Raw genomic sequence first — 24,726 nt, 5'->3', positions numbered from 1 at the left:
TTATTAGGTTTAGTAGTATGTATAAGTAGAAAATAAATTATTCAACAAACTAAGTTCTGAGTAGTAACTAGTAAGTAATCTTCTAAGCTTTACTACTTTAAATTTTTTAAATTTACTATTAGTATAATGGAAAAAAAATTATATTATTATAAATATCTACTGGTTTTTTAACGAATATTGTTTTAATTTAAATATATCGGGGAATTTAATTTATATTAATTTATTATTTTAGTTTAAAAATCTTTATAAATAATTTCGCTGCATAAATGCAAAGTATACGCAAAATCAATTTAATCTTCATTTTTATTAAAATTATTACCATTTTATTTAAAAGAAATAGAAATATAGAATATATACTATTATAGCTACCTATATTATAATAATGTAGTAAACATTTAACATATATTTATGTCTTAGGGCAGGTACAACATTTTTTTCTAATCAATTTTGTGACGCCACCTTTACGTAACATTTAGATCACGCCTACTGTTGTTATTATTATTATTTTTTAATCGGAATTTTCGTAAGGTTACCCCTAGCAACCGATGATTAATATAATTACTATCATACTTTAATCATGTATTTTATAAATTAATATTTTTTCATGTAGTGAAGAAAATATCAAGAAGTTTTTTTTTAAATACAGTTTTGTTATTCGATATTTTAATTATTTGATAAACTGATAAGTATTTTTAATCAAGTTATATTTTTAATATTTGATGATCACTTATAAATATATTGTTTGTATTATTAAAAATATTTAAAAGTTATAATTATTTAAACATTAATAATAACGTACCACAACATTAAGATTTATTCAGTAAAATTACAAATATAATCTTGTAAATACGATAAATTATTATTATTTTTTTTGTGTATTAGTTCATCGTAGAGTATTGAAGTATGTTATATTTTCAAATTTCAATATAAACTTCTTTTATGCTCAAAAAATAGAGGTATTCAGATAGAAAATTTCAATTTTTTTTTTTTTTAATTATTGATTCTATTATATACTTTACATACCACATATGCTTCAACAGCTTAGTCACAAAATGAATTTATTTACATTTAGATATATTCTATTTTAGCTTATATTATATGTATGACGTAGTAAATTATAAGCTATATGCAGTTATAGATTAGGTATTTATGCATAAACTACTTTATACCGAAAAATAATATATAATAGCATAGGTATAATAATAATTTATGGTGTAAGTCCAGTCTGTAAGCAGATTAACAACAAACTGGTATTATATCAAGAATTTGACTAATGGTGTACCTATGTATTCAGATATTGTAGTTCAAAACTTCAAATTATAACGTGTTTCATGGACTATTCCGTTAATATAAATATAGTTTTACTATAGGTATTATTGTTAATTATAGATTATATAAATGACGTAGGTATGCGAATGATTAAGAGATGTTTCGAAGAGATATCAGGTTAAACGTAAAATAATATTAGTCATATATACACAGACAATTGTAACACAAAACAGGCCCTACTCGCAAACCGAATGCTGATTAATTGGAAAAGGAGGGAAACTACTTTTTACGTTTCGCTCGGGTTTCAGTCGGAGTTAACGGTCATTTAGTACTATGCAATCAACATCGTAGTGAACATAATGTTTACATATAACTGGAATAAATGTAATTTAACTAATTTTAGTGTATTTTACGAAATTCAATAAAATTTAATTTTTTTTTTTATAAGTGGTGTTTAATGTTTATAAATAGTGCCACACGTGATAACTACAAAAACAAATTATACAAATGTAAGTCCACATTAATTTAAAATTTAATCATTCGTACTTTTGCCATATTTCACGAGTTGGTAGTTCGTTAAAAAAGGATTGATAATCATTTAAATAAAAATCGCATTGTTCATAAGTAAAAATTAGCATTCAATTATTTTTATCGACTTCGCTTGTGTTGCGAATGATAAGTTTTTTAGTATGCTTTGCTTTGATATACAACAATTTAAAAGCGATAAAATAACGATTATTTTTAGCTTAAACATCAAAATAAATTATTTTATTACAACAAAACAATACCTATGAGTTAAATTTTGAAAAAAGAATTTTTACTTTATATCACCTTATAAAGAATAATATACTTATATACACACATTATTCGTATTACAAATCCCAAAAATGAACTTATTTATAATAATAAATATAAAATATTAATTACTAATAATATAATATTATAGTGTTTATAAAAATATTTCATATACATAGTTAAACATATACACTTAAAATAAACGATAACATTTTTTAAATCGTTTTATGACATTTTGAATAGGTTCTTATACTGATTTTAATGTAAATTTTCAAAAATAAGTATTTATCAATTAAATATATATATATATTAATTAATTACAAAAATAATTATTAATAAATTACTTTTACCTGTGACACTCATTATTTCTTTCTTTTGCAGATAACTTTACGGATGTAATTACTAGTCTTATTATAGTCTAAATTCTAATTTTTAATAACAATATACGTTGCGTAAAATAAACACATTTGATGAGGTTTACATAAACAAGGTTGTCTTTTCTATACGATAATATTATTTTCATTCACATTGGTATTTAGAATTTGGATATGTTAAGAAATCCATTGAAATAAGTCAGACGATTTTCATTTTTTTTTATTAAACTTGAACTTGGTTATCAGTAAATAATTATATTTTAGTTATATATGTAATTTTTAATGATAATACTCTTTTAATACGGATATGGTAATGAACTATTGTCTATTATAAACATAGGTAAACATATATATATATATATATATATATATATATATATTATATATTATACGTGTATACCTACTGCCTACCTATGCCTGTAACATCATGTGTAATAAACGAATCCAAGAGCTCTCTAGTTATTGTTACAAAAATAATACTTAATAACAGCGTAACATTTTACTATTACCTCCTATGACGTGTGTAGTATGACTATATATACGAGTTACTATAGCTGGTTACAGGGTTACAGACTTACAGTTAGTAGTAGGTATGGTTTTCAAGCGCTATTATAGCATTATACTGTACGTAATAAATGTTCAGTGTTTTCTAATTTATATCATACATATTACAATTGTCAATTTATTTTTCTATTTAAATCCCGATATAGGTCTAGTTAAATGTATTTGGTCATCAATAACGGAACAATTATTGAGACAAATATTTATTAATCAAAGTCTAAACTATTATTTGATATCTTTACATTTCACTATGCAATATATATAATATACTATGACTTATAAATGTAATGATCTACAGGTTGCGAAATGGTTTTAATAAATAAAAATATATTTATGTTATACTTGTATTAGTATTGTTACTATAATCAGTATAATATCATTATTAATCATATTATTCTAATATTAATTAAATATCCAATCATTTTTCTAATTTTTTAATAACGTTTTCAGTCTCTTTAAAATTGCATACGTTTATACCTATACAGAATATAATGTATTCTCATATAGTCATATATTTCGTATAGATAAATTTAATGTATTTACACCGCGATATTATGTGCCCTTATAAATTTAAGGTATTCCAAACTTTCAACTATCATAGATACATCAAATACAAAAATTAGTAGACCAAAATAAATTTGTTTGAAACACGTTTATTTTAAATCTTATATTCCTTCATTCATAATAACGCGTTATTGTTAATAAATAAGGAAGTAACACCTCGATTATAATAACTTGGTTTTTTTAAATCGTAAACTCTTTATACCTATATTTATTTTCATATAAAATATAATTTAATTTTATAGGGAGTCGTGATGCGAATTTATAAAAATCACTATATTTAGTTTCTTAGGAGGTAATAATGTTTTCGTAGCGGATGAGAAAATGTGAACGATTAGATTATAGTGTTTAAAAATTAAATTACTTCTTTTGTACGCGTAACTAATCGTGAGGATGATTTTTATTACGTCAGGAAATAATTTATTGTTATTTTATTCATTAAAATATTTAATAATATGTGCTATGTGACCCTCAAAATGCCATAGTAGTTATTACATTACAAGTTAAAAAAAAATAGTTATTGAATTTTAACGAGTATAAGCCTTTACCGTTATTATTTATTTTTTGATTTTAATCCAATAACTCTAACATTGATATAGTATAATATATATATATATATATATATGAACAGTTTATACGATTATACGTCATATAGATACTCGAATAAATATCATAACGTAATAGGTGTATAGGTAGTTAGGTTAGTGCATGTGCGTTTTAATGTGCGGTTTCCTTGTAATAATATTATTCTATCTGCCCGCGTGTCAATATACAATTTCGATTATACGGGTAACAACGTTTAGGTATAGTTAATCAAAAATAACAACAAAGTGTGAGATCGATTTTTTTCATTTCGCAATTTCAGAATTCAATACAAATCGCATTTTCGCGTTTCCAGTAGTGGCGTTGGTCTGTTATTATCTGTTACACTGTCGCCGCGTTTTGTGTCCACGAGAGCATTTTATATTATTGTTGTAACCGCGGCGATTACGTTTTGTGCAATTCTGGCGGGCTTTTATCCGTTAATATAAATTTATTGGTTCAAGAATTCGAGATGCGATTTATTATTTTGCGTTTTCCATTTGTAACGCTGTCGCCGTAGCAGGAATAGTAAACGATCCAATTGCTGCTGTACCACTGGTAGAACTAAAAAACGGCAATAAAGAAAATAAACCGAGAAAAACCGAGTAAAAACCATCTCGCGATGCCGTGATGTAGAAAAATAAAAAACGCGTAAAACACATTGCGAATGGAAATCTAATTTCATCGGTCGGCGAACACGCATTATATAAATCATATTATCATATAGTCTTATTGTACTCGTAATTATTATACGAATTAAGACCTATGAATATATACACGGACATTCGCGGCAGATTCATTGTTATCGTTTATCTATAATATGAACTAGATCTATGTACGTATTGATATAATCATATAATTACATTATAATAATATGATATTATAAGGTATATATATATTCTACATGCATAATTAATGTATGCACCGTTCAAACCTATACAAACATATACCTATACGTCCTACACGTATATTATAGTGGCGTACGGCATATTTAGGTACCCACACAATAATATTATTGTTATGTACAAACTAACAAACACAGCACGGCATAATAATATATTATTGTAATACCATGTCGTGTTATACTGTTTTATGTTATAGACTATAGCGAATATATTGTTATGATACCGGTTATATGTTATTTTTACGCTCGCAAAAATGTTTCGGGAAATCAGATTTCCTGGTCAAGACCCCTGATGATTGGCTCGAAATATTGTCCTTCAATATAAATGTGTTTTCTATATCTGCGTCACTAAGGACACACGAGAGTTCAAGTATACACATGCCAAAAATCAATGGTAATAACGGTCCGGTAAATTAAATATTCATAATACAAACGCTACATAGCGTTACTACATATATATACACATAGTCAATATTTTTTCAAAAATCTATGTTGGCGTAATGGCTCGTGCATTAATATTAATGCCCCCTGACGTTTTTCTACAAAAACTACTGAAAAATTTAAAAAATCATATTTTAGTGGTTGGATTTTAAATATATTATAGAACTTAAATATTTAAATATAAAAATACGAGCAGTAGATGCTGCGTTTTTCCCATTTTTTATACTACTCTTAAACGTGTTTTTAGAAAAAGTCTTGTCTATGTACAATCAATAAATAGATACATATATCGTTCGACCCAGAGTTTAAAACTATTCATATTGTTTAGTATAAATCATATTATTGTTATATCGTTTTACTATAACTTTTTTTTTTTTTTTTTTTATTAAGAAATATTTACAATCTGTAAACAAATGATACAATAAGTAAATTTTAAAATATATATGTACAAGGCATGGAGATGGAGGCGTGATAGAAGGGGGCATTCATTGACATTACTTCAGTTGGTATAGCGCAGATGTTAAGGTCGTTATGTAAAGTAAGGTTACTTACATACCATGGAGCTTTAGTTATTATCATTAAATTAATTGATTGAAAAGCTTGAAAAATATTGAGGTTAGAGTTTTTGGCAGAGCCCCCGAGTTGGATGCCATATGTCATAGCCGGGCGAATAATTTGGTTGTATATTAGTATAATTTGTTAGAGAGTGAGATGTTGGATCTGAGAAAATGTCTAAATTTATGTAGTTTGAGGTTTAAGGATTTTCTCTTGATTTTTATGTGTATTGCCCAGGTTAACCTTTTATCGAGGTTTATGATAATAATATGTAATGCGACTCGTTATCGATCCGCTGCACAAAAGTAAAAAGATTTCCGAACGCTTATGAATTATAATAATATGTACACACATGATTCATATAAATAGATAATTTAATATACTATATACGTAGTATCCATATTAATATGAATAACATGTGACGAGAGTAAGCAAAATTGACGCGGTGCAATTTCAATGATTATTATTTTTGTATTTTATACGGCGAATTCGTTTTACGGGCATTACACATTTACACATACTCATCAGAGCGAGTAATATATAAAGTAGTTATACAAACCAAATGGTACTTACATTATTATTTACGGCGTAACGAGATTCTACCTACGTGATCGCATATAATCATTCTAACATTAATAGTGCCGAGTATAAGCATGTGATTTATTTATACTTTGTTATATAATCATATAACTAAATAAGTACGCGTGTCTAATCAAATTCTTATTAACGTGTTACGAGATGTGTTGATTTGAAGTAATTTCTGAAGACGCTCGTTTCAAATGCTATCTAGTAAAAACCGTAAAAATCAATTGATATAATCTATTAATCTACATTTCGAAAATGCATACGAGTGTATGTATTATTGTTAGTCCACAGCACCGATTTAAAATTAAATTAATTTTTTTAACGTATAATTGATGGTGAAATCGATAACATCCTCTCTCGTTAGAGACCTTAACCATGATTTCAACTGTCTATTCTAAATTAAAAGCAAAAAGCATATAAACAAATAAATTAATAAATATAGTAATGTAATATGTATTAGGTATTGTATATTTGTATTAATATCGTATACCTACTTAATAAAGTATTCATTTATTTTAATAATTTTATGGAAAATTCCAACCAAAAGAACATTTTTTTTTCAATGTACTTACACAAAAGTTGTAGGGAGGATATTATAGTATTCCTAAATATATGTTAAATGTTATATAAATTTGTGAATAACAATATCTCTAGAAAATTTTCCTAAAGAACATAACAGGGACGTGCCAAAATAGGTTTACAATAAAAAGGTATAGTCCACTATAGTCATTACCAAAAAACACATGTTTGCAATCAGATAATTATGAAAAAAATATTATAAATAAGTTACATATACATGTTTCGTTAGCTTTAATTCATGTTAAAGTAATCGAAACCAATCAGTGTTGAAGCCAATCAAGATAAAACTAAACATATGATCGTAACAGAAACTATTAATTTACCCGATTTTCAGGTAATCTGCAGAAATTATACCTTTTAAGCAGTAACTGACTTTATATACCTTGTATATCTATAAAATAACTAATAAGTTATGTTAAGACTTAAAACAGCTATAATCAAGAGTATTTTTCATTAAAAAACTAGTCAAGTCCAGACTCTTATTTAGAAGGTCGACTACACTAAATTATACTCGAGTTTATTTACATCGGATCTATCTTATGAATGTGAAACGTAACTGGTAACAATAGGATGGAGATCTCTGAAAAAAAGTAATTCGCCATACGTGCGTATATGGCTCTATTGTTGAAAATAGAGAATATCAAACTAGAACAAACGAGGGAGTCTATATCAGTTACTTCAAAAACAATATAAAAACATTTATCAGAAGCAAATAAAATACCAGGATAAAAGTATACTTATATAAATACATGATTAACTTACCGAATAATTACATTCAAAGTACCAAAATAACGTATTTAGAGTAAATTGCATTGCAAACTACAACAACAACATATTAAATAATACAAATTAATTTAGTAAATATACATATTATTTGATAATACAAATACATTTTAACGTTTATTTTAAATTTCAAAATACTGGGCCCGCGCTGAAACGTTAAAATATGTTTTTATTTTAAAACGGCCTTGATTTAAAAACGTTTTTCGCCTAATTAACGAAGATTAATTAAAGGTCATGCTATTTTACCGGATTGGTAATCAAATTAAGTCCACAACGTTTTGATGGTGTTACACATAACTCTGAAATCTGAATTAAAACAAATATTTCGTAATCTACTATTTTTTGCATTTTACTACAAGCGCATTTATTGGTCACGGTCATCGAACACCAATAAGTATATTATATTAGGTGTAATAGCCTATAAAATATAAATTAATCAAATACACAACGAATTGCGTTTAATATATTTAGTTCTAATAAAACAATATTATAATTATTTACCAATAGATCGTTTACCTCATATCAGTCATATCTAATTTAATATAGCTAATAAAATTAGCTAACATAAGATTGATGATCCAAGGTCTGAATAAATTAACAATATAATTTATTTAGTTTATTATGTATTAATGTTCAATGATACCTGTTTTTAGTGTTTTTAATTTATTGTTATTAAAACCCAATAGTTATTAGAGCGACTAACTGATGAATTGTTTGTTTTGTAAACGCTAGTGAAACGTAAAGATTTGAACCTATTTAAAATCTATTATTTCTGGAAAAACTTCTCTAAAGTAAATCACACATTGTGCGTTTGCGTATAGGAACTTGATGTCTTGACGTTGTGTATAAACGTATAAGGCTTATACTATAGGCACACTAAGTTACGTATAAGTAAATTCGTTTTACACATATTTTATCAAATATTAGTTAGTGCGTATAAATACATTAATATACTCGTATAATAATAAACAATATAACGATGAGTTAATTTTTCTAACGGTTTAAACAATTTCATTCATCCTCGTCGTCGACTATTATAACCCGTGGTCTTATTAAAAGACGTTTATATGTAAGTATATATTTTCACGCATGTACACTTCATAATAATATGTAATGAGTGCTTTTACTCATAATATTTTCCTATTCCGTTAAACTAACAATAATATAATATATTGTGTATTTTTGTATGTGTTGGTTTTATCATTATTGGACTTTGTACTCGAGAGTCTGTTACAAACATTCGCGGATAACTATAATTATTCGTTCTCGCGTGCAACATCATTGCATCGTTTGATACAGTACATAATATGGTATTATGCAAAAGTTAATTAAACGAATTCGTCCGGGTGGCCATTACAATTTAAAACCGCTTTTCGTGTTATCGACTCGTATAATAATTATATACGATTCACTCGACTGGCGTGTTTATTAATTTATTTTAATATATTATTATGCATATACGTGAGAAATCGTTTTTAACACAAGTTCTATGACACAAAGTAGCCAAAACTGTTATCGCTAAGTGTTTTTTTTTTACAGCTCACTGGCCCTCACACATACACGTCTAAATTGTAATCCCATTTTTTAACGTTATAGATCTGGTCGCCTTAGACCATTGTATTTTCGTATACAATTATAATAGATAATATAATTGCGAGTCAACGATTTCGGTGGTCTTGAAAGTACTAACACAATGATTGATATTCAAACCTCTCCGCCCCTTGTACTACGGGTATACATAGTATAATATACGCTATTGCACATCAAACATGCGCCATAAGCACACATGCCGCCGTTTATATAGGTACACGTATAAACGGTAGGTACACTACATTATTATACGGCGCTCAGTGTCTGTATAGTACATTTATATACTTATATATATATAAATATTAAAATTTGTGGTTAAACGATTCCGTTGCTTTGGGCAAACAACGATTCGGTAAGGATAGAAAAAGGTAAAAATAAATAATGTTTAATAACTATAATATATAAACAAAATTCGAGTTCGCACTTTTCAGCGGTTTCTTCAAAAGTTAATTTTGTTTTCATATGCGACATTATATTTATATATAGCATATATACACTTTGTGTCCAACATGTCGGACAGTTATTTTTAAGACACATAGCGTTTAAGAATTTGCATGCAGTGACGGATCGGAAATTGTTATTCTTTCGTACATAAAATAACGCTTGCGGGAACCGAGCAAACTATTTCATAAATGTCGCCTAAATACGAAATAAACAATTATGTAATTTCGCGCGTTTTGCCGTTTTTTCTCCTCGTTCCGGTTCGGCGTGTTAATGATTTTTGGCTGCGTACCGCCTGCATGCAGTGCCTAATATAGTATATACCTACTCGTATACCCACACATATCGTTATTATAATATATACGATAGTGTACGGCACATAAACTACTGTATTATTAACGAATAACGTCTTATTAAATTGTCTCTCCGTGTTCAGTAAATAATCACTACGATGGTGCCATATCGTTGCTGTTGCGGCGGCGGCGGGTTGATTTCGACGTTGATAGCGGCGGTCCTCGTGTGCACGGTCGCAGGGACAATGAACGTCGAGTACAGCTGGGTGTACGTTGACTACACATTCGCCAGCCCCAATCACCGGGAATCAGCCATAAATTCCGGAAAGTTCATTCCGGAAAACTGTGTCATACTGGACGTGGACAAATATCATGGTGAGTATGATATATACGCTGCACGTTTTTAATCATAATATATAAAAGACAATTCTCGGCACTCTGCAGACACCAGGCGTGAACTCGAGGGGGGGGGTGTTTATAAGCACTTTAAACCCCCTCTGAAATATCAGGAACAAAAAATAAATTACCTGATCTACAAATGAATAGTATGATATTTATGAACATTTTTTCAAAAACCCCCCAAAATTTTTTCCTGCGTTCACGCCTGACAGACACGATTATAAATTTATAAGCATAATGTGCGTATTTGTTCACCGTACACATACTTTTGTATAATTTAATATATATGTTGTTTTAATACACTTATACCTCGTATATAGCGAATTATATGTTTTTAGCATAGGTATTTTCAGGTATATACTTGCATCAAGGCACCATCTTACATTGCCGTAAATAGGGGAGGGGGCTGAAGTATATTAAGTATGTAGTTATATTATATTTCTTACATTATATGCAGGTTTTAATTTATATAGTATATAAACGATTGTCTTTTTATTATGTCAAAATTATTTTATTAGTTTATTAAGAACAAGCAAATAAAAAAATTATAGATAGGTATACCGATTTGGGCTTGAGAAATAGTAGGTACTGATAATTTAAAATTTTTACCTTCAAAAAGTACCGGCTAGATCGAATTTACTATGACCCTCACGGAAATCACCCTCAAAATTGAGGATTGAAGCGTTAATTATTATTTTCTACTATAAAACGTGTACACGCTGGAATAAAATATAAAAACACAGGCATTATTGTAAAATCAATACATTTATCGCTAAACAAGGTCATTAAGTAAGAAATAATCTTAGGCGAGACTTAAGCCCTGCCCCCAGTTATTATTTACCAACCTGTAGACCATTTGTCGAAATCTTCGGTATATATTTTCCATGTATGCATATTGTATGCATTTGTATTGATTTAAGCGTAGCTGAAATGTATACAATTTTTTTTTAATCACTAATCCGTACTATATTATAGGCACTCGCACCTAAACCGTTTGTTTTACAATTAGTTCAGTGGGTATCAATTACAGGTCATAACATGCACACAGATTATACACTATTATTATTGAAATTAACGTGAAAAAAATTTGTTTACTTTTTTTATACATATTATAATATGCGCACGCTTTATCTTATTTCCTGTGCGTAACAAAATCTGTCGGTATATCACATTATTTCTTTCTATTTAAATCTTTATTTTATGGATAAAAAATCTATTTCGTCACCTAAAAAATAAATAACTGTCACAGTTATCGTATTATTATTATTATTATTCTGTCACAAAATCGAATATATTATTCTTTTTGAATAACGCATTGTGCGTTTAAAATTGACCCCGAAACGTTCGGAGTCGGGTTGTTGCAACGAGTTCCGTGCAAAGTTTTTATAATTATAATAAATCATGGATTTTGTATAAAATGAAAATTTAAACCCGACAAATAGAACATCATATTTATCCAAGTACATTTAATTAATATAAAAATTGATTTTATGACTTTTCTATTATATTAACGACATTAATGACATGCGTGTTTAAATTTAATACCACATTAAATAATTTACTATATGAATTACAAAACTATTAATATTACGATTCAACCGTATGCAACTATAAACATATTTTAAATATTTATTATTTATTTATTATAAATAATTTTATGATTATTGTTATTAGCATAAAATAATTAATTATATAATGCATTATTCTTTGTGAACATAACAAATGCCTCATTGCCCTCATTAATGCAAATAATAATATGTAAATAATTTTAAACATTTCACTTTCTCTTCTGGCCTATAGGTACATCTGAAGGAAAATTATATTTTAATATGGGTTCGAATTCAAATGCCGCTTCCAAACAACGAGTGTTCGTCACTATTCCTCGTATCAAGCCTGGAAATCCTGCATCGCTCGCAGAAATAGTTCCAGGGGATCGCGCTAACTCCGTACTATTAGCGCCCTACCCGAATTGGAAGGCTAACACTATTTCGGAAGACACGGTCAATTGCGACGATACAATCGTTTCCGTATTTAGAACCAAAGTGAGTGAAGAATATGAATTAAACAATAAAAAATTGATTAAAATTAATTCATCCATACGTATTTAGATTGACCATCTCGGTCGATTTTGGGTTGTTGATGTCGGCACATTGGACCAATTTGAGATGACAGCTCGCTCCGTGTGCCCTCCGAAAATTTTAATATTTGACTTGAAAAATGGCGATAGAGTTCTAAGTAAGTCTGAATTCTATGATTAAGTCTGAGAATTGTTTTATTAGTTTTTTTTTTTCAATACACTGACGTCTTTAATTTTGTATCATTATCAATGTTATAGAAACATATAAATTTCCATCGTCGCAGGTAAAAGACGTTTCATTGTTTACTAACATCGAAGTCGATATCAGAGATTCAAAGGGCCGTAATACATATGCTTATATAGCTGATACTACTGCGTATAAACTTATCGTATACGATTTTAAAAATGACGAAAGTTGGGCGGTAGATCAAGCATATTTCTACCCTTATCCAAATAAAGCTCATTTTAAAATCAAAGGAGTTAACTTCGACTTAATGGATGGAGTACTAGGATTAGCCTTGGGTAATTTATTTGGCATTGTTATTATAGTGACTATACAGCATATAATGTCCCGATGTTCGAAAATGTCATTGTTTAGGTCCTATAACAAAAAACGATCGAAAATTGTATTTCCATGCATTCGCTAGCACTAGGGAATCGTGGGTGCATACCAATACATTACAAAATAAATCGCTTTTTCAAAATGGTTTAATCGACGGTTCCGGTACATTCTTTTTATCCTCGGAAGTCAGAGAAACCCAATCTAGTGTGGAAGTGATGACAGACAATGGAGTACTTATATACGCATCGATGGACAATAGTTTAGGTTGCTGGAACAGCCAGGACTCGTTCACAACAAAAAACATCCACACGATATATAAGGTGAATAATAACTTACTACTCTCATCAAATTAATTAAATAATAGATAATACTTTAATGTAGTTACTTTTTGTAAACGTAACGGTTTAAATATGATTATATGAGTTAAGCTTTGTAAAAGATGCTGATATTAAAATTGATAGAGTCACTATATAAGACGAATGAATTTATGGATCATCATTTATTACTGACAAATTCTTAAGGGTGTAATTTTAGTTTTACGGAGGACACCAAAATTTAAACCTCGAGTTAACGATAGATTTAAGAACATAACCCCCTCTGAAGATAGATACGTATTAGTTACGTTTTACATCATACCAACCCAAAATATTTATTATTTTAATAATAAATCATTAAATTAAATATAAGGCATTCTTGTATAGATTTAATATTTCATTTCTTTACCTATTAATTTTTAAGTTTCTAATAAAAATCTTGATTTCTTTCTATTTCAAAAATTGTATCTAAACAAATCTGGAAAATAGCGAATAATTGTAAATTCTACAAACTATTCTCTCTTATTGTCTATTCACTCTGGATTTAAAAATACTAGTGGTACATTTGATAATATTTAATTTAATGAAACTGTAAATTCAACAGGGGCCAAGCATTTAAATATTTTTTTTTAATAAGACTAAAATCTTGTTTACATCTTAAGTAAAACTAAATAATAATTTTAAAAATAAGTTACGAATTTGTTAAGCATTAAGTGTAAAATGCAAATTTATAATCGTATACATTTATTATTTTTTAGAGTGACGAAGATTTTCAATTCCCCAGTGGTATGAAAATTGTGGGTGACAAATTGTGGGCAGTGTCATGCCAACTTCAAAATCATTTTACAACTATGGTCACGAACCGTAAATCGGTCAAATACAGGGTGCTGGTTGGTCGAGTTGACGATTTGATAAAACGCACAGGATGCGATAAGAGGTCGGCAAATGTCGATATAAAATTGCAATCTAATGTACAAAATCTTGACCCCACAAAAGATCGCTTAGTATTTAATAATTAAAAGAAGTAAACACGGTAAAAGGGATGCTTGCTTTTATGTTTATTTAAAATATTAAAAATTTAGTATGTTATTTATATATTAGCTGACGTAGTTTTACACTTTAATTTGTGATTACTGTGAAAAATTGGTACACGATTACATGCATATTTGCACAAAATTATTTAACCTTGACACAATTATGTATTTAAATGAATCACATTTTTTTTTTTAGTAGAATTTATATAATAACTAACAAACCTTAAAATGTTTCAAGGACTAACAAAATTATTCTTACGTATCAATAGACAAATTATATGAACTATTATAGTATTAATTATTTATAAATTATAATCAATAAAATGTATATATAATATATATATTTAATTTTTTAATTTATTTAAAATATTTTTCTGTAAATATAATAATATGTTGTATTACAGACTACAGTTTATGTGTATTTTTGTAAAAAAAAATGCTTCACGTCTATATGGATTGGTTTCTCTGGCTGCGGTAATTTATGTAATCCTTTCCTCGTTAGAATCTACGGATCATAATATACATGATCTAATCCTTAGATTCTAAGGGGTGCACATGTAAATTTATATAAATTAATTTTTTTTTCAATATAGGTTCAACGATGATACTGACGAGTTTCTAGTCGAATCGTTTGACGATAACATATTGCACGAATGGCGTGCGGTACCTGCAAACACAGAACCGTGGAGCTATTCGAGAATTTCCAGGGTGTTCGAAGACAAAAATGGCGTGAAACAGACGCCTGTTAAGTCGTTGGTATTGACCGGAAACGTAAACGTACACAGTCATAGTAAACCGACATCGTTGTCTTACAATTGCCGTATGATCATGGTCAACGGTCAACTGAAAAACAACGACTGTTTGGGCAAGTCTCGTCGGAGGAACCGGGTGAAGCGCGTACCCGGTCCTCTTAGGTGACATCGGTTATAAATTTATAATAATTATTGCTTGTGTGGATCATTAATGTGACGTACAAGACGTACAAAGGTTCGTTTTCATTTGCAGAAGTAATTTTTTATCGACTTCTGCAGCATTTTAGTTAATTTTTTTATATATATATATAAATATAATTACTTATAAACCGTACACAACCTCATAATATATTAATGTTACCATCTTTAGTTTGTATATTATTATATTTAGAGATCGCGATTGCGTAACGCGCATATAGCGGAAGTAGTCTCACGCATCGTTTCCAGAAGCTCATTAGTTTATAATTAGATACGTTCGTATATATGCGTTAAGTTAAAGACATAAGTAAATGTGTACTGAACAATACATTTTACATTCTAAATGTGATTATTGCATGTCCATTGTCCATAAACCATTTTAAGAAAACTAGGTGTTCATACGATGAGAAATAATTATGCAATGATTTAGATACATGCCTATAATCTACATATATAAAATATGATACACAGGATACACGTATATAACTGTGACTAATTTTAATAATTTAAAAATGTAATATTTAAATTTTGAATTTTAAAAGTAGCTTACCGGTATCTTCTATGTGATTCTATGAAAACATATGCATAAAATAGTTATAACGATTAATTCACAACACTTTATGTCTATATTCCCAAAATTGTTTTTATTATTATTCGGTGCATTTATTAATGATTGTGATTTGTGAATAAATTTCATGCCGTTTGTTTAATTCACTATTTGATATTGATGTAATTTGCACAACATAATGTTTGTCTCCAAAAATAAATATCAAATATAAGACACGAATAATTATCATAACTCCTAACGTTAGATTAAATATTTATCATTATTAGTTATGAGTTATAACTTGTTATTAATTACTCAATGCTTACCAATAAGTAATATTAAGTTTAAATGTAAATTGTGAATAAGTAAATAAGTAGGTAACAAATGTGAAATGTTATAATCATGCAACTACAACATAATGCTCATTAAACAGTACAAACAAGTATTAATTATTAGTTATAATTTTAATCAATTACTGAAAATATTATAAATTTAAGCTTAACACTTGAATACTATAGAAAATCTAATTAAATATTTTACTAAGAAAACTGTGTATAATTTTACATAACATGTACCATGTTTTCATACACTTAATTGAGTAGATAATTTAAAATATAAGAATATGTGTCATATTATATTATTTATACGTTCTACTTATATTTAAATGTTATAAGTTTATAAGTTATAACAGATGTATTATTATTAGTTTATTGCCTATAGCTGTTTTCATATGATGATGATAAATTATGACAAAAAAAACTCTTAATTTAAATTCTCATATACAATCCATAATATATTATTACCTATCACTTAACATTATTTAGTATAAAATGTAATAAATACTCATTATTCATAAGTCATTACCTTTAGATATTAGTTTTTACTTATTATACTTATTGACTTTATTCATTAGAAATTGTTGTAAATATGTGTAAAATTTACATGAAAAAATAAATAAATATTTCTATCGTTAATCTTAAATTAATATGACAAAATAAATTGTGTGTACACATATTTTGTAAATTATATAAAAATACACATATAGTACAAGTTAATCAATAATCTTGCATACCCATGCCACTATTTACGTAACATTTACAAATATGCATGACGTTCATTTATCTATTTACTATTATAAGCTATTCAAAGCTATCTGATAATTTTCACTATAATTTTTTTATTATTATTAAAGTTTCCCTGACATTGTCATCTAAACGTATTGTTGACAGAATTACATATTTTTATTATTTGGAAAACAGTCACTCAATAGATAACAATAATATAGTATTATAAGTCAATTAGGATAAAAATATTACATTATTACAATGTAAAGTTGCACTATAAAATATTAAAATATTACCTGGGCTGGGTAACGGAAAATCATCAAAACCATCCAACATTTCTAATTTAACCTTTGATAATATGATTTATTGAAACTTCGAATTTGTTTATCTTGAACGGTGTTTTCATATTTTTTTAACATTATTTTCTGTAAATTAAATTAATTAAATTAACTTTTAATGATCCAATTGTTTTATACTAAAACTTTTTCTAGGAATATTCATTATTCAGTAAAATGCATATAAATTATATAAGCAACTAAAATATTTTTGAATTTCAATGGTAGGTAGACTACAAATTTCACAAAGGCAGGAAAAAAACATTGATAAGCTAATTTAATTTGTACCATTAAATATAGATATCAGTAGATATATTAAGTAATAAGTATCTATCTTTAATTTCGGGTTTCAAAATACAATAACTTATAATTTACTTATATACACATTACACAGTTTACTCAATACATATACGATATACGAATGTTTTAACACTTTATGTTCTGCTTATTTGTTTATATATCAGTGACTTTAACCATTTAATTATTATTTTTTTTAAGAATTTTAATACAATAAGTAGGTACAGGCGTATAGCTAAAAATATGATTTATTATTCAACTAAACTAGTTTTAATAACCTCTAACATGAATAAAAAATAATAAGTTTAGATAGTTCAATCTAGTGTTGAACTTTGCAAATCGAACCATTTGAACCCCTAGAACGGAACATATTAAAACCTGTAAGTTCAATATTGTATAGTTCGCATGTATTGTATATGTAAATTGTAAGTACGTATTATGTATTTATGTTATTAGAAAGAATTGCGTCCAACAATTCTTTATAACAAATATAAATAAGATAAAAACAATAAACACTTTTACTTATAACTAATAAATCTAAGTTTCGTTAGTGTTATGTTCTTAATTATTCTTAAATAATATATGTATTGGTCCCACTGAATATTTTTTCGTGTGGAAATAAGGCGTGAATACTCAATTTGTATAGGTAATGTAATGGTGTTAAATATGAAAATTATTTAACGTATAATAATTAAAAAAAAATTAGACATGGTTATTTAAAATAATAATTATGTTTGAAGTCATGGTGGTAAGGCTTTAATTTTATTACAATAAAATTACAAAATTCATATTTACTTCATATTTTAATTTTTATCACATTATTTTAATAAAAATTAACAAATATATTTATACATACGATATTATAATATATACACTAATAATACAGTAATATACAATAAACATACCAAATACCTACTCTATATACATAGGCTATAGTCTATAGGCAAACTCTAGTAATAGGTATATCAAATTAATATTTATTTTATGAAACCATCAAGAATAGGTAGGCACATATAATACAAAATTATATATAAATTCATAAATAAATAAGGTTGAGATAAATTTAACTTTTATAAAATAAGTTCCAAATGTTTATCAGTTTTTAAATATAATTTTAAATTTTAAATAACCACAGTCCTCATACTCTCATTAAGGATTTTCATGATTATCGTTTGCGGTAGAGCTTCACTTTATCTGCGCCCTACCGTTTTGTAAGTGGTACAATACAAGTACAAGTTGTATTATACCGTCTCTTGTCAATATTGGAACTTCGCTCTCGTTCGGTTAGTATTTTTTTTTTGACAGCTGCATTGTTTTGATGAAATTGTCGTTAGCAGTTAACTGTGATTGAATGTTGGAAATATGTTTGATAAATCTATGTACAAAACGTGATTCTGTAAATAAAATTATTGTGTAGATAATATATTTTATGAATACAATATTATCAATTGATTTATTGATTCAATAGGTATTTTGTAGTAATAGAAGATATTTATATTTATTATAAATCAGTATATTTACCCCGGCTAGATGGGACAAAATACATTTTAAAATATATTGTTGTCTGTTGAATTAATTCGTTATTATATATTTGAGGAGTGAAGAATGTATGTAGGTAATATAAAATGAGTTACGTACCTTCTAATAAAGTTAAACTGTTCAGCTTATTAAAGTTATGTGTGCATACTCGTAATTATATATTTATCTAAGATCTTATAACTTATCGTATTAAACTTTAATCGAAAGTAGACTGATAACATTCAATGATGAAAATCTTTAAATAAATATATATATATATTAATTATATATTTAAGTACACAAACACAAAGCCTAAATAAATAATACCCGTAATAAAGTGGTAATAATTTGTATAATATATGTATACTATATTTTTAATACTATACCTAGGTATCCTATTTTTACCGATCGCAATGTTTAAAAAAATGTAATTCTCTTTCTCGTCAATTAATAGATAGCCTAGTCACAGATAATTATATATTAAATAAAAAAATCTTATGGTAGGCATTATAGGTACATCATAAGCAGTATAACTATTTATAATATCAAGACATTTATTTTATACATCCTAAAATAATTATGGATAGTACCATTGATAATCAATGATAATACTTAATGAGGAGAGAAATTAGATTTAGATACAATATATTTTCTTAACGAACAAGTAAAAGCGACATTATTACAGTAGATACTAAAATGTTTGATCAGTCAAGGTAAAAAATAATGATGAGCGTTAAAAGGCACAATAATGAGATGAACTTAATAATACTGCAATAATAGTATGTGACGATGTTTAAGTGGTTAACCTAACGGTAAGGCCAAAAAAACCTTTGGGGTCGGGCCTATATCTTAAACTATAGATCTATCTCACTGCTACGTATGTCGTGTAACCACTATAACACTGAATACCATATTGTGAATAAGAATAACATACACATTTTATGATTAAATAAGTATTAAACTCATTAGCAGACTCCACGATAATTTGATTGCATATGTTACTTGCGTCCAAAAAACAGGTTTCTAATAGTAAGCTTAACCGGTAACTTGCGTCCCATTTCGGGGAAGCAATTCGATTGTATTATAATTATTATTTATTAACAATAGGTATTATCGAGTTACTAAAATCAATAGCCCATAAACTGTACTGTATAATAATTAATAAACATTACTATTTGTACCCACGTGGCCATGCGTGTATATCAATACTCACTATATAGGTGGCGTAAAATTCAAGCTATTGGTTTAACCAATGACTTCGGAACAAACACAGAAATTGGTAAATTTTTAAGGAGCTTTTTTGGACTACCTTTTTTACCTCCTTAAATGGTGAGTGATGTGTTTGTGTTTGATTTTATGTCCATTGCTCCAACTGGTTATGAATAATTTACAGACTATAATATATTAAATAACTATATTTCTGAAAGTTTTAAATTCCCTTCACGTGTTTGGTATGAATATTCAAATAGTTTACAAAGAACAACAATTTCGTGTAGAGCTTTTCACTCAAATTTTAATTTATATTTTTACTTTAATCATCCACATATTTTCAAATTCATTGTCGTTTTAAAATCATTTCAGATTAATATATATGTATTAATTAACAGTATTAATACAAAAAAAAAAACCTTTAAAATAAGAATACTTGAAAAAAAATCAAGTTTAAAAAATACGTAATTTCACCATTAAATTTTATAATGAAAATTGCATTTAAATTTCAATAAATATAATAAGCTCTTTAAGTTCATAGATACTTGAACTATAATTATTATCATGAATATTAGACAAAAGTTATTATCATTACATATTTACATATGTTTGTAGTGTTTTGAATTATATTATAAAACTATGTTTAAATCGAATTATAATTATTTTTATTATTATCATAACAAAATGTACAACATGAACATTTTTTTATTACACAACTCAGTTATAAAAAAGCTATTATACGGAAACGCAAATAGGCTGTGACCCTTTTTGAATCTTTTTTTTGTGGGACGCAACTTATTACCTACTGATAATAATTTCGGATGCAAGTATAGTAGGCACGGATAATTTTTGTAAACCCCCCCCCCCCAATAATTGTTGATAAAATTTTGGTATTTTTTATGAATAATCAATAAATACTTTATAATGACCATTTTTTCTTGAATACAATATGTGCTGAGAATTTAATAAAGCAGCAAGTCATTCAACAATCGTTAGAAAGGCCAAGTGATATTTTACGAAAATAGATTATAAGAGAATATTAGAAAGGAGTAACTTTATCAAGATGGAACAATTCTAAAAGAGTTATTAGATAATTGAAAAAGTACAAAACTACACTTCAAGTATTCGAAACAATCTTTATAATAAATACGTATTTGATCATATAAGTATAAAAGTAATTCAATAATATTCATGACAGCTAAAATATATTGCTTAAATAATAAAATTGAAATTATAATAAAAGTTAACTGTTTAATAAGGTTAGCCACTTTCTATTCTTGTAAAAAAATGTTGAATACATCTTTCTGATCTCTTCATAGGACATTATATTGGTATAAACGAAGCGTAATAAAAGGAGCAGGTCAGTGCACGCAGGTAAGGTGGTGCATTATTTGATTATCTACTATATAGTTATGTCTCGAGGATGGGCGATTGTAAACTCTCCCAAGTTGATAATAATTTCGTTTATACGTTATAAATTGTATATTTGTATCATTATAATTGAATGTTTTTAAAAATATAAACATATAAAGTTTAAAAAAGTCAAATTTATAAATTATTGTAAATATAAAAATAATATTAATGTAAATCAATTTCTTTAGCCTATAGTCGAGAATATTATGTATTTGTGTAGTTTGTTTTCTTAATTTTTAAGGAAGGATTATAATATTATACCAATATTTTAACTCTATCTGTTACTTAAGTAATCTTGTAAGGTATGAGTGGAGTTTATCTTATTTTTAAGACATCGATTTTTTACAAAACAAAATCATGAGTATACGTCTTTTCTGCTTAAGTAGATGACTATAATACAAACCTTATAATAAAGTTAAAAAAAAAAATTAAAAAAATATTTTTCTAAACGCATACTATGTAAATTAAGTACAATTTTCAAAAAGTTTGTACTTAAGGAGATAGTTTTTAAAAATCAAGAAAAATGTACTTTGAAAGTTCAGTCATAATATTTTAATTTATATGTAAAAAAAATATGTACGTACACAATTAATACGTTTATCATAATATTAATTATATATATTGCTATTTACACCTACCTATTAAAAAAAAATGTTAAAAAATTAATCTTAACATGCGTGGTGTAGGTATTAATTATTGTGACCAGACGGCAGATACTCTTATTTCGTAAGATGATACTTTTTTTTGTTGCATTGTGTTAAGTACATACAATTGTACAATTTTATAAAAATACGTATCATAGGCTAATATTATTTATTTTCATAAATTTTTAATATTAGTACAGAAGTAACATCACACATTTCTCTTTAATATAAATAACATATTTTTTATGGTAGAAGAGTTAAAATGTAAAATGTGGTCATTCTATAGATTTGTGCACCTATATAGTCACCATAATATACTGTACCTAGTATATTCGTAAATCATAACGATTACGACTAAATACTTATTGCAGTGCATAATAAGCGGAACGAAAAATTCGATCAGGTTAGGTAGTATAGCTAATACTTATATTATTCGATTTTATAATATTTTATCAAAGATAACTTTAAATTAATATTATATAAAAAATGTATAACCAATTTAAAAACATACTCGTTTTATTTAAACTAATAATAATAGTTTGTCATTCTAACAAAATTTTAATAAAAACGAAGTTATTAAATATTATTTTTAAATCACCACGTCATGATATGATTACGTCTTAAATATAAAATAATGGTTAGAAAATAATTGGTCCTATATACCACTATATTCACTACAATGTTTCTATCTTTGTACATATTACATAATAGTATATTATACACATAGCTACGTAAGTGTCTATCTAACATTCATCCATTTGAAAGGTAGAATCAAACTGCCTGCTGTGGCGTTTTAAAATAAATTAAATATTATGTACTCGTGTGATTGCAGAAATATTTTAAAATCGTGTCCATACATACCCCCATAAGATTTCAATATTAAAGAATGTTTTCACTATTACGATTTATTTATTAAATATACATAATAATATATAAAATAAATAATATAATATAGGAATATAAAATTTTACAATTTTCAAAATTGACATAAAAATATTGAAAACAATCTACGTAGGTTTCTCTCTAATAATAAAAACAACTAAGTAAAATGAATCATTTTTATCGTAAAATGTCTATATTATTTATTAGACTTTAGATATAAAATATTTTCTTAAAAAATTAATATAATTACAATTGTACGTAATGTCTATTTAGGTTCTAGTATATATATAATCAGACATAAGTGTTGTAATAGATACTTTTGACAATTATTATTTGAGTAAGTAAAGACTAATATATTATTAATAGTTTAACATTATTTAAAACTACTTACTTAAATTATATTACCTAGGCACTGAATAAGTATTAAGTTGGCATATTTTATTACATAATATGTATATTTGATAGTTTTGTACATACACAAATCATGTTTATAATTTATACGTCATCTGTTAGTTATACTTATAAAGTAATCTTATAGTATGCGGAAATCAAATAAAAAAGGGATAAATTAGTTTACTACCTTGCTATTCGGTAGGATTTAAGTGTACCTCGTCATAGAGTACCTATTTAGGTTGGTCACTATAATGGATGTGATATTAAATTTAGACTCCAATTTTAAAGAAAGATCATTGCATTACCGAAAAATTATTCGTGATGGAGACGGTTTGTCAGTCTATGTCTATTATTGTATAAATAGATTGTTGCATTAGTTTATTTTACTATTAGTACTAATACTACAGTATAAAATAATAGGCAATAACATAAAATTACTCTTAATATTTAATAATGTATTTTCGACATTTTTAAATTTGTATATAAAAAAGTTATGAGGAACCTAGCTTAAATTTTCAGAGTTTTTGATTACGTGATAATTTGTTTTTCAACATTTATAGAAAAAAATCAAATGTCGTTTAAAAAACTACAAAATATAGAAAATGCTAATATAAATATTTGGTAAAAGTTTCAAATGTCTACTAGTCTTAGTTTTTAGCAAAACCAAAAAAATAAAAAAATACAATGTAAATACAGTGTTTTGGTAAATAGCATTTTATGGTATAGATAGCACATAGTAGATGTATTCAACAAAAATGTCCAGAAAAAATGTCCG

The 24,726-nt window shown here is 26.7% G+C and overlaps 1 protein-coding gene across 3 annotated transcripts; it reads left to right on the top strand.

Moving 5' to 3' along the window:
* The first annotated feature begins 1,580 nt into the window (after positions 1-1,580).
* Positions 1,581-15,112, top strand: LOC132929608 (protein yellow-like). 3 transcript variants are annotated; one of them, XM_060995078.1, is made up of 7 exons: positions 1,581-1,778; positions 10,457-10,688; positions 12,513-12,754; positions 12,821-12,947; positions 13,048-13,311; positions 13,388-13,671; positions 14,424-15,112. In XM_060995078.1, the coding sequence occupies exons 2-7, from the start codon at positions 10,472-10,474 to the stop codon at positions 14,682-14,684; spliced, it is 1,395 nt and encodes a 464-aa protein (XP_060851061.1). In that variant the 5' UTR covers positions 1,581-1,778; positions 10,457-10,471; the 3' UTR covers positions 14,685-15,112. The 3 variants fall into 3 exon arrangements, with proteins under 3 accessions (XP_060851061.1, XP_060851063.1, XP_060851062.1); XM_060995080.1 differs by lacking the exon at positions 1,581-1,778 and adding an exon at positions 9,786-9,931; XM_060995079.1 differs by lacking the exon at positions 1,581-1,778 and adding an exon at positions 9,790-9,947.
* The last annotated feature ends 9,614 nt before the right edge of the window (positions 15,113-24,726 follow it).

The sequence above is a fragment of the Rhopalosiphum padi genome, chromosome 4, assembly GCF_020882245.1.
Source record: "Rhopalosiphum padi isolate XX-2018 chromosome 4, ASM2088224v1, whole genome shotgun sequence".
In the NCBI taxonomy this organism is placed as follows: Eukaryota; Metazoa; Arthropoda; class Insecta; order Hemiptera; family Aphididae; genus Rhopalosiphum; species Rhopalosiphum padi.
The sequence above is the reverse complement of the archived record's forward strand: the minus strand, read 5'-3'. Positions and strand labels throughout refer to the sequence as shown.

Bases quoted from the DNA above. Each gene is read 5' to 3' on its own strand.
- LOC132929608 (XM_060995078.1), top strand. From the start codon at position 10,472: ATGGTGCCATATCGTTGCTGTTGCGGCGGCGGCGGGTTGATTTCGACG. The intron at 10,689-12,512 runs GTGAGTATGATA...TCTGGCCTATAG, and splicing joins GGACGTGGACAAATATCATG to GTACATCTGAAGGAAAATTA. The intron at 13,672-14,423 runs GTGAATAATAAC...ATTATTTTTTAG, and splicing joins ACATCCACACGATATATAAG to AGTGACGAAGATTTTCAATT.